The sequence below is a fragment of the Pholis gunnellus genome (genome assembly GCF_910591455.1).
Source record: "Pholis gunnellus genome assembly, chromosome: 8".
Taxonomy (NCBI): Eukaryota; Metazoa; Chordata; class Actinopteri; order Perciformes; family Pholidae; genus Pholis; species Pholis gunnellus.
Window position 1 is genome coordinate 18,894,852 of NC_136534.1, and position 17,072 is coordinate 18,911,923.

Here is a 17,072-nt window from a genome sequence, read left to right on the forward strand (position 1 = left end):
GACCAGAAGCAATGGGCGGGGTGAGTGGGCTGCAGAGAGTGACTGTGACGGTGATGTTACTGAGGAACATTTGTGCTGCTGAGAGAGACGCTGCTTGTTTCCACAGGTGAAATTCATTGGAGAGTTGGAGGGGAAAAAAACTCTGCAAGGTCAGCCAATAGAAAATGAAGCAACCTTTAAAAGGAGAATAAAAGAGGTAAAACCGTGACCTCCAGATTGGGCTTGAGGCCTACAGATACAGAACTGGCTACAAGCACGCTGTGAGATGTTCGTCTGTTAGGCTTCTGTACTCAACTCTGAAGATCAGTTCAGTTCGGACAAATCTGAGTGGAAATGCACATTACCAAGATGATGGTTTCTACTGGCCTCCTTTTCCTTCCTCGCTCTCGCTCTCACTTCACCTTTAGATTGGAGTGCGCTGGTTTTTCTTCCACAGACACTTCCCTCCACTACGCCTCTGGTAAAATGAAGCCTTGTTGGAGGACATACTGCAGCCGTAAAGACTTTCAGAGAATTATTTCCAGTTTTTTCTTTTTCTTTTATTGTCTTTCTTGTTTTGTTACCATTGTTCTGAGTGGGAATTACAGAGTTAAATACAGACTACGTGTGACAATATGGTGAATTATAACATAATAATGACACTTGACTTGCGGCTAATTGTGTTCAAGAGTTTTGTGTCCCTCCCTGTGACCCATAGCTGCTTTTTGGATGGTATCAGGGAAGGTGGATGGAGCTACTTCAAGACAACATAATGAAAAACGGTAGCAGAGGAAACTGTCTCCCTTCCTTTACACTGTGCGTCTGTGCGTTTGTAAAAATGTGTCCTTCCTGTAAGTCTGTAATTACTCAAGTGAGGAGAATCATGTTCCCAGAAACAGCACTCTTCTACAAATGTTAAATGATCAGGCAGCCACAAAAAGAGGAGAAAGAGCAAGAGGACGTGAAATGTGAAATTAATGTCCCTCGTTATCCTGAGTAACCCTTGCCAAGCCTTTTACTTCTTTTTTCACCTCTGTTCACACAGCGTAGAAGAGATAGAAAGACAGGGCGAGGCCGAGACAAAGAGGCAAGAACAGAGACAGAGGAGATAGAAAGAGGCAGAGAGTGAAAAGGACACTACTGAATTTGAATAAGAAATCCCGAACTGAACTACTTCCATGATTAGATCTGTCCTGATCTGTTAATTCTGGGCATCTTTTAGGGGGCTTGTTAATGCGCCAGCAGACTGTAGCTACAGCTTCTTCCCGTCTCTCTGTTTAACAGACAGACTTGGCCGTCCGCAGAAGAGGCTCCTGCCAGAGTGATAGACTCAACACAGCCTCGTCAATACCGTCTCAAGCTTTTGATCGCCTAATTACTCCCCTCGGTGTCTGGGGGCTCATTCAGGAGGGGGTTGAACACAGGGAAACATGCTGATAAAAAGATTGAGAAGAAATGTTTTTCGCTCTGGCTCAGAAGGGAACCTGGTCTCTTTTAATTATGTTGGTAATGCTACAGCCCTACTGTGTGAAACTCCCAACTAAAACTAAACACCACAGTATATTCGCTATGGTGCATAAAGGGAATACACTTTGCTTAATTTAGGCCTTTCATTTTCAAATTGTGGACGCTTTATCTCTCATCTCCCCACTGCTTTCACAGCAAGCAATTGTAGTATAATTACAAATAGCATTAAGAATGAGGCATACATTCTAAATGTTTCTTACTGGCAACAAATCCGATGAAAAGACCAAAAGCAACGATGAATTGATGAGCTGATCTGACTGAGAAGTAGCCAAAGCCTCATAAAAAGTATATATTTGTTGCCTCATTGATGAGACCAAAGTGGCTGAGTGCCACAAACAGGCTGCGGAAGTCAAAAAGCATTGAGAGACCGACAAGTTCTCACTCCCAACTCGTCAGATAACGACAGTTGGTTAGGGAGCCTGATACCGACGCACAGAGGCACGCTTTAGCGTCTGTGTGAGTCACACAGCTGTTCATGTCTATGTGAAACAAAACGTCGACAATTTTGTCACGTGAGTCGTTTGTCACGGGACTTCCTGTGAAGATGGAAGTTTATTTTGAAAAGACACCTTGCATGTCACAAGTGGCGCTGGCACGTTGAGAAGTGTCGCTAGAGGGGTACCCAGAGCGCCGTAGTTTGAAGCTTAGCAGCACTGATTAAACGTCTGCGTTTGAGGAGTTGGGAGTGATGAATGTGTTGCAGAGACACATCAACACAGCAGTGGTTTTGGTCTTTTCATGAGATTTGTTGAGAAGAAGAAAATAATACAATATTGGCAGCCTTATCCTTGAAGAAGAAAACAACTGAATGTGATGAAACCACCCGGCTGCACCATCACCTCCACAGCAATTTTATTAATCCAAATTAAATTCAGCTTCTTGCTTCCATTGATTGTTTAGAATCACAACGCAACAGATCAGTATTAGGTCCGGAGTAAAAGATCAAGCTGTGATTTGTTGCTGCAGAATTCTTTCCCTTTAGTTTACTCTAATCAAATGTGATCACGTTCGTGTGCTGCAGCTGTGTTCTCTGTCGTACAACCTCTCTGTGAAACGGTCCCCTCAAAAGTAAATGTCCTGATTTTTTTGCATTCATTGCATAGATTATATATATATTTTTTATATGAAATCATTATCAAAGCATTTTCTGCAATGCAGGTCGTAGACTCATCAGTGTCTCAGTGTTTATTGAATCATCTGTCTAATAGTGATTCACTACTTACTGAACCCGGTTGGGGGGGGGGGTTTACAAGCACCCTTTGGTACCTTGCTCTAAAAACGTCTTTCTGGGGCTGAAATCCAAGATTCAAGTGTTGGCTGGTGCAATGTTTTCAATAAGATATAACCCATCATCCTGTTCAGTGTCAGTGTTTTCTTACTGTTCACAGCTGATTGTATGAATGTAATACTTTCCGGCAGCTGATTCTCAAAAGTCAGTGTTCCTGTGCGTATCAATATTTTTTTTGCCCCTGAGTATTACATGTAAAATGAATTTGTACCACAGTCCCCGTCTCCTAAAGCCTTTTTGACTCCTATGAGTCTGCTACCAGGAGCTACATGCTCTCAGCTCAGATTTCACCAAATAGCAGGAAAACAATCCCTCACTGGCTTCCCACCCATCCATATTCAGCAGTAATACAAAGTGTGTGACATAACATGCAAACAAACCAGTTCACCTCTTTACAAATCCTGCGAAAAACAGATATATACCGGCATTGTTGTCAGGGCAAACATTGCATTGCTGTATAAAGTTATGCATTTTGCAGTGAAACAGATTTGTCGACACAGTTTTGCTCCAGATAATGAATGATAACATTGTTTGCACGCATTATGCTGTGTCTCTGAATGACTGCTGTCAGCAGACGCAGGCCTGGATTTGATGCGTCTCTTTCTCTCTGTTTACATCTGCCTCTGTGTTCAGAATGCTGACAAGGCAACAGGAGCGAGCCCCTTACCACAAGAAGTCACAGTACACTCGCACACACTCACACAAACAAACACGACCGTCCGCAACATCTTCCTTTCTTATTCCCTCGTTGTCTAAAGGTTGTGAAACCCTCTGGTTGTTTTTAAATTGTGTCTCCTTTATGCGTCTTCTTCGGTTGGTTCTCTGTGTGAATTCACAAAAATTCACAAATGTGACAGCACCACAGAGCCAATAACAACAGGTCAACAGCTTTAAGCCACCAGCTGAAAGCATTTATTAGCTGCCAAAAGCATTATTGTAGAGAGGCAATGAGGAGGGTACAAACCCTAAGAAAGCAAGATATTGCTCGTGTGAATAATTGCTATCATGAAGGGAAGGGAGGGTCACAAAACAAATCAGTCTGAGCAGTCACTCCATAAAACAAACCTTTTTGTTCAATTTTATGTTTTTTTTTCTTTGGTATTTTTTCACATTTCTATACTAGTGCTAAATGGATTATCAAAACTGATGATGAATATTATGATTAAATTGTTACTATTCCTATTGAAGACCAAGAGGTTCTATGGTGTGATTGTGGGTGAAGGGTGGGTGAAGGGTGGGGGATGGGATGTATTGGGACGAAGGTGCAATGATGTTCTTCAGTGAGATCGCCCTGTTGTTCAAACCTATAGACACAAACTTCTTTTGGAATAAAAATATTCAAACAGCACTTTTCCTCTTTCTTACTGATATGAAAACGCTGCCGTTAATGCCAGGTGTGGAGGAAGTACTCCGATCTTTTACTCAAGTGAAAGTGCCACCTCAATAATGTGACAGCTACTTAAGTGAAAGCGTAGAGGTAACAACTTTTTTTTCAATTTGTCGCATCTTTCTTGTCTGTTTCCTGTCATGATAGAGCTCTACAGCACATACGGAAAGTGAGAAACCAAACATTTGGTGAGCTCTGTGAAAATGTGCAACTTTATTGAGCAATAGCCGCTAACAAAATCAAGTTCTGCTTTAAAGCAAATGTAAAGATAGTTTACAGAACTGTGTACTGTTTTTTCTGCATGTTTTGCCACAAGCATGAATAATCTCACAAAGCATTACAGCAATTTTAAACACATCTTAAGGACTGACTTACAACAGAAAACAGATGTAACTGAACAATAAATTAAAAAAGGTGATACAAGCCCTTATTTTAGTTTTTTACACATCAGACAAAATGAACTTTTGTTCTCTCGAGTCCTGACGGCACACATGGTAATTGCAATCAAATGCACTGAATTTCAACATAAAATATGAAACAACACAAACCATGAAAAATAAAAAAATGCTGTGTTTTTACACAGCAAAAAACTGATGTTGTTCTCACATGTTCTGACAGCACAGAGGGAGTCCTACTGACTGGCTCTCTGTGCCTCTCTCCAGGCCCGGCTCATCTCCCCCTGCAGGCCACGTACTCTCCCCCAGCTCCCCAGACCTGCCATTCCCTACCTGTCCACCAGATGCCCTCGGACCATCCCACCGGTCCCAGTCACCTGACGCTCATTCACCTGCTCACCTGTTTCCACTTTCCCTAATCAGCCCTGCAGTACATATACCAGCCCCTTTTCCCCAGACAGTTGCTAGTTTGTCTGTGTTGTGCTTCATACGTTTGCGTCCCTTTTCCTGGGATTTTTGTTTACATCTCCTGTGCAACCTGAAACTTGTACCTGGCCTCCCCCTTTTTCCTGCCTTATACCAGTTTCCTGTGGATCATCAATTACTTCTGTTTGGACTTCTTACTCGTGACATAATCCATAACAAGCATAATCAGTGGCGGGGCCCCTCAACTAAGGAACGACCTGCTGGAGATCAGGTAGGCCGACTGTGCTTCTTTGTTTAAATCTCTCTTAAAATCAGGATACGCTGGTAACTATAATCTAAAATAAATAAAAAAAACGTAAAAAGAAATCACTTTTCGGGGGATATCATATGAACAGATGTATGAGGATATGTTGGATTGGAATACTCTTTTGCTCTACTGTGTGACACAACTTTGTATTTTTCCAATAAAATGAGGCACCTTATGTAATGTCAAGCTCTCAGTACAGCGTTTGTTTGTGCTGGGGTTTGGGTGAACAGCCTGAGACTCGTACAGACTTTTTGTCTCGCACATTGAAAACAGAATTGAATTACAGCTGTAATAAATGTCCTGAGTGTAACGTACATTCATCTTTCACTGGAATAAACGGCCTCATGTTTTGATTTCTCATCCATTGTTTATGTCAGACAAAGTTTGTGTCATGATTGGCTGATAAATTTGGGGTTTTATTGAAAGAATAAGGGCTGACGATATTCTATATTTTTCTTGTTGTCCACAAATCTCATTAAAAGGCCAAAACCAACATTGATCCAGTTTGTCCAAAAGCTAATAATAACACACACACACTAACACACACATACACACACACACACACACACAGACACACAGAGAGAGACAGGCTGCTGTAAATACTCGTTAATGTGTATTAATCCTCAGCTGAAAATACTTTACCAACAAATGCAGTGTTTACTTATGTTTGAGTAACGTTTGCTTAAAAAAACAAAACTTGTTTTGGGTCTTTTGGTTTGTTGACAATCACAAAAATATAGAATAACACAGGCCTTATTATTAATTTAGGAGCAGTTGAATAACTTGTATCATGATGTGACAATAAGTTTACTAAATGTTATCAAAAGGAAGTTAAATGCAAGTTGCATAAAGCAGCTTTAAGAGTAAGTACAGTGAATGCCAACCATCCCTTTGAAGCGCTTGACATCTTCCGGATGCTGTGTTCATCATTGGATGGAGGTTTACCATCTCTGGATGTTTGAGCTTGAACTCAGAGTAGACCTTATGTATATGAGAGAGAGAGTGTTTTAAGGATGATACTTTAGTGCTATGTGATTCCCATCAAGTCGAATTGTTAAAAACAAATGCATTTTTTTTATCAAAGGCAAAAAAACTATCTAAAAAATCAAATCAATTCAACTACAATTAAAAAATGTCGCTTCAAACCAACTCCGAGCTCACCATGTCTCTTTCAATCACACATCACTGCATCTGAAACACAGACGGGCTTTTGTTAGGGGAACTGAAAACACGAGATGTGGCTCAATATGGTGCTGTTGTTTCTCACCAGTGCAGACACGGTGCCTGACCAAAGCCTTACGTCTGAGGAAAGGAAATAGTTATTAGTTCTTTTGCACTTGACACGGAAGTACGTTTTCTTCCAATTCATTAAGACCCTTTAAAGTGCTTTAACAAAATCACAGCTTCTCTTTACAATTTTGAATGGACTGAATGTAAAATGAGCTAAATCCATTGTCTGCAGTGATACAGTAGTAGAGGATAAAAATGTAGTTATTAATCGAAAATGTTAAAACACGAATATAATAGTAATATCTCATGTTGCAACCTCTTGTTCAAGGAGTTTACTTTCAGCAGCTCATACTGTATACTCGTAATACACACACACCTTATTCTGATGATGGAGTAAGTTGTGACCAACATGGTCGCTACTATCAGCACGAATACTCCAGCAGCAATCATTCTGGGTAATATCGGCATCGCTTCAGGGAGTCTTTCTTCAGTGATGTGTTAAAGGATTAGTTAGATTTTACACACATTTGTTTCATTTATTTATTTTCAAGAGAGACTTGGCCAAGAGGTCAGTTTCAAAATATTTTACTTTCTTGTCAAGATCAGATGAGAGGAGTGATACCACTCTCATGTTGTCAGAGTGGTATTTGTGATACTCACCTTGAACATGAAGGTTGGTGGTTCCTTTAAATGTGCCACTGGGATAGACTGTAACGCTGCAGATGTAAGACCCTGCATCGCTCATTTCCACATCTCGAATTATCAAAGATTGGTCTTTCATCTCCACTCTCTCCTTTAGAAACGATTTTGAAACATTTCCAAGTTGACTATTGGAAACAATAATGGTGATTTTCTTTCCATCTGGTTGTTCGAGCTCCCAATGAACCTGTTGAATGATATCTTCTGGTCCTTTGATGAATTGACATGGTAAGGTGACATCATCTCCGCGGTATCCCGTCACTTTGACTTCTTGTGCTTCAAGAACTGTCAAAAAATAAGGTGATATGGTAGAAGGAGATTTGATTCATCAATCAAACTAAAAACTTAATTATTTGTAATTTCATCTTTTTTATATTTAGACATGTATGGAGTCCTCCTGTTTCTAAATAATTACTCAACACATGTTGTGTTAACATAACACAGCTTCTTTTTTTTAATCTAATCTTTTTAAAGGCTCTTCTACCTCCAGGCATCACACTCTCCCGTTTTCACAGAAATAATTCTTAAGTACATTTATTCAAGTACTGTAGCCTACTCAAGTAAGCTACAAGTTTGGAGTAGGCTACTTTATTTTTGGTAAACAATTTTATTCCACTACAAGAATCGGTGTGTTGGTTGAAGTTAGTTAAAATGAAGAAGATTGTACGTACAGAACATTATGTAGCTATGTCCTTATAAGCACCTTGTAAAATTCATTGCTATCGATTAAACTTAAAATATTCTCCGCCTCAACCAGCTTAAATATTAGTGGAACATTAATATGCAATTTAATGCATTAATAATAAAGCAGTGATATAACACTAGCCATTTCTTAAGCAATTTTCACATTTTGCTACCTATATATATATATATATATGTATATATGTGTATATATATATATATATATATATATATATATATATATATATATATATATATATATATATATATATATATATATATATATATATATACACATATATATATATATATATATATATATATATATATATATATATATATATATATATATATATATATATACTGCACTTTTACTTAAACCTTTTGACTTACCTGGGATCATGATGTAAATGAGCCACGGAAGAACAAGCGGTGATATGCTGCAAATTGTCTCTGTGAACATTTTCAGGTCGACGAAATAACACAAACTGCGTTTCCTCGTCTTCCAACTGCAACATATAGCCGTCTGATTTGCTGTATTTCTTTCCTCCCTGCTGCCATTAATAACCTTCAGTAGCACAGTGACCTCATGTGGCCAACTGATGATGATGATGATGATGATGATGATGATGATGATGTGCAGAGAAGTGCTCCTGTGTTGAATACAATTCAGGGGTAACACCAGACAATGTTTATGAAAATATATATATTTATAAATGTGGAATATGTTGAAGTTACTAATATGTTTTCCTCTTGGCTAATTTAGAAAATGCACTGAAGCTCTGCAGACCAGAATGTCAAAGTTAAATAAGTGGCTCAACTCTTTTCCATGTAAACTATGTTTTATTCCCCAAACGTTTTCAGCTATCTTGCCTTTTATCAGGGTGGTGTTTCCTTAACGCTCCATTATGGATGGGAGATCATTTCCTTAAGCTTTCATAGAAAGCCTTCGGAGGAAATGAACTGTCTGAGGTGAAACTAAACATCACTAGGATTCAAACTTGTGCACACAACAAGCTCAGGATTAATGCGAAGGGAAGACTGTATAGGTTTTTTAGATCTTGGGTAAAACCTACAATGTAAATCAACAGCAACAATATGCTTTCACTGTATGTTTTATAAAACGTTCAGGTCTCCAAGCGGCAATGATTCTTATGAATTACAAATTTGAATCTAATTAATTTCCAGTTAAGTTCATAACAGCAACAATGGCAATACTTCCTTTACCGCTGCAGTTTTAGAGTTTATCGAAACCGGTTTAACGTGTGGAAACAAATCTCCTCTTCCCGACACTCTCACAGCTGATGTGCTTCACACATATTCACCATCGCAAGTATTTTAACACGTTGTGCCATAAAGTGTTCCATCATAAAATCTTTCATTTTCAATTCCTTTTTTTATTCAAGAATCAAACAATTTACATCAAGTTATCATCAAGGAGGCTTCAGCCATTCATCACCACATCTGATGGACAACTGACCCACTGAGACACAAACACACTTTTACATGACGACATAAAACAATTCATGTCGTCTGTGTCGGAATGTAGGTCAGACCTGGTGCCCCCCCCCCCCCCCCCCCCCCCCCCCCCCCCCACCCACCCACCCACCCACCCACCCACCAGAGTCAGCAGGTGACTTAGTTGGCTTTTTAGTTTCATGGATGGATTTACTGAACAGGCCTACCGGGCCCAGGGGCTCTGTAAGAAGTGGCTGTTAAGATTTCTTGTTGGAAATATAATCAAATTAAGTTGCTACAAAGAGACACAGAACGACTACAAAGAGACACAAAAAGACCACAGATGAATAAAAAAAACCATAAAGACTCAACCGAGACTCAAAGTGAAATGATCTGCGTTAGATTACACTGAGACACAAAACGACAAATGGCGCGTTGAGTGTTTTGAGCAGCCTGTTACACAACTGCCATTTTGCACATCATCCCTTCCACAGTGTCCATTTCTGCTGATTGTTTGTCCTCAGAGTTTCATTTCTCAACAGCTGACAAAAATGTGTGGCTAATTCAATCTCACTTGTACCACAGTGACGTGTGTCTGCATTTCTTCTTCCCATGTCTGATTCAGTCTGAATAACATGACAAAAATAACAAATATTTTCACAATGCATTTCCTTTAAACTGCATTTGTCTAATCTTTATCCATTTCCTGCCATGAAAGAACTCTGCTGTACATTTAAAAAAAAAAAAAAAGTTATTCAGCAACAGTAGCCTATTTTTTTAAAATAGGGACAATTTGCAGAGCTTCCACTGTTAGTTTTCTAATGTTATGACAACACAAAGTGAGGGTAAGTACATAACAGATATGATCTCACACCCACAAAACACCACTGTCAGGAAATGCTGGTACCATAAAACGACTGTTGGTAATGTTGAGCAACTGTAAAAACCATATTTTGTCACCTTCTTACTTCAGGCACGCTCAGATTGCAACATCTGCAGACAGGACTCTGACATTGAACATTGTTCTGCACAACAGACTTAAAGCAGACAGAATATTGTATCGGGTCAAATACTACTACAACTATTACCAGTATCGATGCTGTTGGAATATATCGAGTATTGTATCATAATATGCAATTGTTTTTGGTTCAAAGCTGCTGCAAGTTTTAAAAAAATACGCTGGGTTAGAAACTAATAAGTAAGAATGTGTAAGTAAAACCACAACAACTCCAGCCTTCCTCTCCCATCAGTCACATCAGTCTCTAAAAATCATGATGTCAGATGTAGTTGAATCACAACAAAAGGGCAATCTAGAAAGTTAATACCACTGCAGAAATTGAGCAACCTTTTGAAGTCCCTCTGCACCTTCAGCTCACGCTACACTGGTGTTGTATTGTTAAGTTGGTTCCCTATTGAGCGTGCAATTCATTTTTTACTTCCTTTTTCTTGTCTTCCTTTTTTTTCTTTGTTAATCAATGGGGGAATAGGAACTTTGTGTAATGAGATCTATTGTGACCACTCAGTCATGTTGGCACGGTTCAAGTGTTTTTCCTCTGCACAGCTTGGCTTTTAAAAGAAATAGTTCACCTTGATAAAGTGTTGGCGGTGTGCCAGTTTCCACTATTCCTACCTGCAATATACAACATTCAGAGCATTAATATAGCACCAAACGACTATTACCGATAGAAAGATATGGAGTAATGTCTACCCGATCAGCTCGACACCTATTCGATGGGCGGTCGTGACATTTGTAACAGATATTCAAGCTCCCTAGAAGATACATTCTCACATATGTATTGGTACGAAATGTGGTACAAATATCCATTGTGCCCATACGATGTACCCTGCTGACTTTAGTAATACTTTTACTTTTCCAGTAGCGCCACCATGCGATTTACTTTTTAGTTCTTTATTAGATTATCTAACTTATTTCTGAATGGATTCATGGTTCCCAGAGGATGTATTGGAATAACTTTGATCTCCTGACTTTTTCATTTTGTGGCATCATCTGATTTCTATTGTCCCAATAATCCTCAGCTGTACTTTGTGTTTAGTGCTAATTAGAAAATGATTGCATGCTAAAATGTTAAACCGCTACGATGAAGATGGTAAACCTGCTAAACATCAACATGCTAGCATTGTCATGTTAGCATGCCGATGTTTAGCACAGTACAGCCTCACTGAACTAATGGCATGGTTATAGACTCTTTTAAGAATACCGCTGCTAATAAAAGCGCTGCGGACTTGGTGAAAAACACGTTTCCTTTTTTTTTTCTGCATCACCTGCTGTGAGGCTGTAGGGGGAACACAGGTCCGTGGGAAAACAATATATGAGAGCATGTACAGAAGTTCTGGAGCAGTCACAAAGGTTAGGTTTTATTTTATAAGCGGTTGATCTGCTGATTTCACTAAATGATACCAACATTGTGCTAAATGCAACTTGCAGACACCAGCTTTAAGTTGTTGGGGTTTTTTTTGCTCTCTTTACTTGGGCGTACATTTCATCATATTTGGGCTGATGGCGAAAAATTAAGACCTCGGAGTACGCGACGTCATCGGCTGTGTGTTTCTCATTGGATGACAGTGCAGAATCTCTTGATCGCTTGAGCGTCACGTCAGAATAGACCACATCCTATGAACAAGTGTGAGAAAGAGTGTTTAGGTGGAGGCCTGCTCAGTTGTATCATTATGTTGCTTTGGTGAAACAGCAGCATAACTATTTAATTCAACCAAAATGTATCGAACTTGAGTTCAGACGTGGTTTCAAACCAGCTCACCTCGTCTCTTACAAGAACAGATGGCCTGGCCACATCCATCACGGGACCACCTGTATCTGAAAGACAGACAAGGGAACTGAAGTCAAGGGAACTGAAACACGTAAAAGATATAAATCAATCGGTTGTGGAGCGCGCTTCTGTTCTCACCAATGTAGACTTGTTGCCGGACCGTAGGAACACGTCTGAGTGAAGGAATCAAGAGTCCTGTGATTAGTTGCATGAGATTGACCTGGTTTGACTTTAGATCTGAAGTGACTTTTCTCTCTAATCCTAAAAACTTTTTGTAGAAATTATATATTTACAGAAGCCCTGAGATGCAAGTGAGAACAAATCTGATCATTCCTTTAAATCTATCCTGGCAAAACTTTTTTTTCACCTTAAGTGATAAACACAAGAGAAAACTATTTAGATTTTCTTTCTTGGTTCCTTAATTTTTATTTAATTTTTTACTTCTGTGAAACAGGTGGGGAAAATTGTTTTTTGTATATATTTTTTAAATGACAAAACAAACCAACAAAAAACACGTGTTTTGAGTGAACTGAATAGAAAATGATCATCCTATTAATTTAAACTGAATCTCTCAAGAAAAAATATTCTAAACACGAGAGAACATCTATCTTAAAGATATGTTTAAAAATGAAGGGTTAGGACAAATGGGGAAATGCATCTCAGGAAAAGGAGTAAATCTATGGAACAATCCAGAAAATCAAATAGAATACAGTAGAATATTGAAAAATAATCAAAGAAAAAGAAAAGAATGGCTGCCTGACAATAAATACAAAAAAACACAATGCATAGTTATCCTATGCAGGCACTAATGTAATTTACCGTCTGTCTGTCTTCCAAAATAAAGAACAAGAAGTTCAAGATCCTCATAAATATTACCGTCCACTTGATGGCTGTTAAACAGTATTTAGAGGATGTCTAAGTTTCTTTTCTACAGCTTCTATATTTCTATCACACACACGCACGCACGCACGCACGCACGCACTCGCACTCGCACTCGCACTCGCACACACTCACCTCCTGATGAAGATCAGGTATACAATGGCAGCCATGATCACTAACAGCACAATGACAGCAATCACTATAGCCGACACCAACCCTGGTGATAACGGCTCCTGTTCTGATAGAAGAAATATGACCGTGATTATCCCAGAGTGTCTTAAATTAATGGAGTTCATATAATCCCAATTCATTTATCATTGATTGGTATCGTTCAGACAAACAACATATTCACTAAGAGGGACGGACAAGTGATGGACAGTAAGATTAGAAAATATAAAACAAAATATTGTTTTCAAATTTAGTTTCTGGCTTGGAGTATTGGTGATTAATATTTCTTACTCACCTTGAACATGAAGGTTGGTGGTTCCTTTAAATGACCCACTGGGATAGACTGTAACGCTGCAGATGTAAGACCCTTTATCGCTCATTTCCACATCTCGAATTATCAAAGATTGGTCTTTCATCTCCACTCTCTCCTTTAGAAACGATTTTGAAACATTTCCATGTTGACTATTGGAAACAATAATGGTGATTTTCTTTCCATCTGGTTGTTCGAGCTCCCACTGAACCTGTTGAATGATATCTTCTGGTCCTTTGATGAATTGACATGGTAAGGTGACATCGTGTCCGCGGTATCCCGTCACTTTGACTTCTTGTGCTTCAAGAACTGCCAACAAATAAGGTGATATGGTAGCAGGAGATTTGATTCATCAATCAAACAAAAACTTAATTATTTCCCCTTATTTTAGACATGTATGGAGTCCCTCTGTGGTTTCTAACATATCGTATGACAAGTGTTAATTACTGTTCACTTTTTAGAGGCTGCTAACAAACTTATTCACATTACTGAGTATTTAAAAAACTATACTATTTATAGAACTATCTTAAACAGAAACATTTTAAATTATTTAAACCAATATTATCTTATTATTATGTATCATAACTTTTAAAAAGTTTTAAAAGTTTTCTCTTACCTCGGAGTAATGTAATGAAAATCACCTTCAGAAGTGTGAAAGGTGATTTGCTGCAAGTTTTCATTGTTCATAACTACAGGCGGTGGACAAAATTACATAAACACATTACAATTCAACACGATAGTGCTTTTTTTAAAAATCAGCTTTTAAGTCAAATCAACATGAAGGAAACTTACAGTGACGAAGAGGCAGATCCGTCGAGTTGGTGCTTCAGTAGAAAACTCTGAAAAAACATGAAGTAAAGCTGCGTCAGAAAGGTCTCAGAGAATGATTGCATGTATACAGAGAACAAAAAGCATAAGCAAAGAGGAACATACACTCAACCGGTCCATCACCATCACAGACTGATAGATGTGCGGTTTCTACAGACTGTGCTTACAACACAGTGCTGCAAAACCACAGCCTCAACATGACACACATACTATAAATAAAAAGTACCGTAAGGTGTATGCAGTGTTTTGTCAACTACCTGTAGATTCCTCAAGCTTAAAGTTACATGATGGAACATCCAGAGGCATCAACATCTTCCTTAAAACCTTTCTTATATTAAAATAACTCACCAAAGAAAGAGAAGAGGATATGGCCATTACAACGGTAGGAAGCTTTTTTCCATCTCTCAGCACTTTTACAAAACGCAACTCTTACAGGCCGATTGTTTCACTTTTGAGTGATCAAGGCTGTAATTTCACAGTAAGCATTGAGCACGATTTCCTAGTTTATTCCTCTCTTCCACCCTCAAAGTATCCACCAGTGAAACAGCGACCTCGTGTGGTGAAAAGATGCTAATGCCGTTGAGAGAAACACTAATGTCACGTTGACGCATTATATATATTTTTTCTTGAGAAACTAATAGTTTACTATTTGAACACAGCAATTCCCAGATAAGCAGGACTGAGTTATACTTTGGGGATTTGTATCGATATGAGAAGCTTTGCATCATCGCTCACTGATTTTAAAAAGTATTCAGATCTCCCTTTTTATGGTTGATCAAATTCTCAGATCTTTTTCCTTGTGCTGTCAGCCAAAAAGCAAAAAACATATTTTGCTTTATATAAGCTGTTTTTAAAGTGTCATAGCAAAATCAAAACATGATTTTCTACATTGTTGTGGCGTTCATCTTTCCTGGAGATGAAAGGAGAAATGGAGCCGAACTGGCCTCACAAAGTGTAATAATAAGGATTGATTGGATATTCTGTTTGTACGTGTAGTCCTTGTGGTATGTATTTTTATATTCCATAAATGTAGCATCTACCCTGCAGTTTGATGTCAAATTTGCAATAAGGCTCATGCTTGTGTTCTCCTTATATATGAGGAGTAAATTTGCAAGACTTGGTGCTGAACAGAGCAGACCTTGAGTCAGATTTGGTCCTTTGTTATTGATGCCTCTGATGGTGAATCCATATAAACATATACAAGTATAGTGCGGGGAAAGCTTGCAATGAGTTTGTACAGTTAATTTATAAAAACAGAATCAATATGAAGTCAAAAGTTTAAATCGAAGAGAGGGGAAACAAGACGATCATGAACTGTGACACTACTGTATTGAAAGCATGTCAGCAGATGTACACTCTGTACAATCTATGGAAAGTGTCATTTAAAGAGGAACCATGTTATTGCAAGATCCAAAATACCTCCTCATCGTAGTTCTTCAATTTGCCAAGGAGAAGTTGAACGTAGCGATATGACAAATGTAATTTATGCAAGTGTAATTTGTTCAGTTTTACCTTCCATCGTAGACTCTGCATGTTTGCTCCTTAATTAGTTAAATATCTGAAGCAACATTTCCTGATTTTGCAGTAAATCTTCAGAATCCCTCCGACTCTTTTCATGTCAATAATCTAGTATTTCATATTATGTTGTGATATAAAACGCACTACTGGTAAATCGTAATGAAATAGAATAGAGATACAAAACACCTAACACACACAGGACATTTTCATTTGTCTATCAAATATTCCTCACTTGTATATAACCCACTATGATTATAAATACCCAACATCTTCTTTCATTTTGATTGAAAACTTGATGTGCAGTCACACATTCACAATTTGATATCAAACGTGCTCATGTTATTTAATTCCAAAGACTGATAATGTTATGTAATGTCTAATGTCCTCTTCAATTCTGCGTACTTTGTGCAGATTTCACCCCATGCACTCTTGTTTGTTTCGCTTTGCTTGACAGTTTTAGTTGAGATGCTGCATGATAACAGTGTGAGGAAACAAAAGAGCATAAAGCAGAACACTGTGTTACTTGTAGAGCTGCTCACCAGTGACCCCGTGTCAAGCCTCCTGGTAGGACCTGCATCTCACAAAATTGATGTATAATTATCTCCACCAATCAGAGTCCCTGGATAAATTAGCCCCAGGTGTTCAAGAGTAATCGGGGTCAGGGATGCAAAGCTTTGCCTGTTTCAGTTGGTGGAACTCAGCTTGTTGCCTGCATGTAAATTACTGGCCTTTCGGGGCAAGACAGGAATAACAACTGCAACAGGCACAGCTCTGCAACCTGAGTTACAATCCTCCAAGTCAAAGCACACAATATGTTTCCTTCTTGGAGACTGTGGAGCATTAACATTGTGAATGTGTTGGTACACTATCAATAGCAAGAATTACAGCAAATACAGCTTAGCGTCTCCAAGAGACATAACTCACTAATATATTACTTTTGGTACATTTTGGCAATAATACTTGTGTATTTATTTATTTTTTACCTCAGGACGATTTTGGATGCAGGACCTTTACCTGCTGTGAAGTATTTTGGCATTGAAGTATTACTACCTTTTACTGAAAGTGTCAATCTTGAAGATCTACCTTTTAATAAATGTAATTTAAGTCACTATCTATGGCACACAATGGTGACTGAGCCTACGGCCCACTGGTGAAAATATCGGAAAATATTGCAATATTTATATATTTGCAGTATCACAAACTGGT

At 38.5% G+C, this 17,072-nt stretch overlaps 1 protein-coding gene across 1 annotated transcript; it reads right to left on the reverse strand.

Annotated features, from left to right (window-relative positions):
- Nucleotides 1–11,547: 11,547 nt before the first annotated feature.
- Nucleotides 11,548–13,625, reverse strand: LOC306700321 (uncharacterized protein). The gene is made up of 5 exons (XM_079165313.1): nt 13,506–13,625; nt 13,178–13,280; nt 12,302–12,336; nt 12,155–12,210; nt 11,548–12,009 (listed from the first exon to the last, which is right to left on the reverse strand). Exons 1-5 carry the CDS (start codon nt 13,588–13,590, stop codon nt 11,833–11,835), a joined length of 456 nt encoding a protein of 151 aa, XP_079021439.1. The 5' UTR covers nt 13,591–13,625; the 3' UTR covers nt 11,548–11,832.
- Between the last annotated feature and the right edge of the window lie 3,447 nt (nt 13,626–17,072).

Excerpts from the sequence above, each read along its gene's own strand:
- LOC306700321 (XM_079165313.1), bottom strand. The coding sequence starts at position 13,590 with ATGAGCGATAAAGGGTCTTACATCTGCAGCGTTACAGTCTATCCCAGT. Across the intron at positions 12,337-13,177 it reads TACCTGATCTTCATCAGGAG|ACGTGTTCCTACGGTCCGGC; the intron begins GTGAGTGTGTGC and ends TCCTTCACTCAG. Across the intron at positions 12,211-12,301 it reads CCGGCAACAAGTCTACATTG|ATACAGGTGGTCCCGTGATG; the intron begins GTGAGAACAGAA and ends TCTGTCTTTCAG.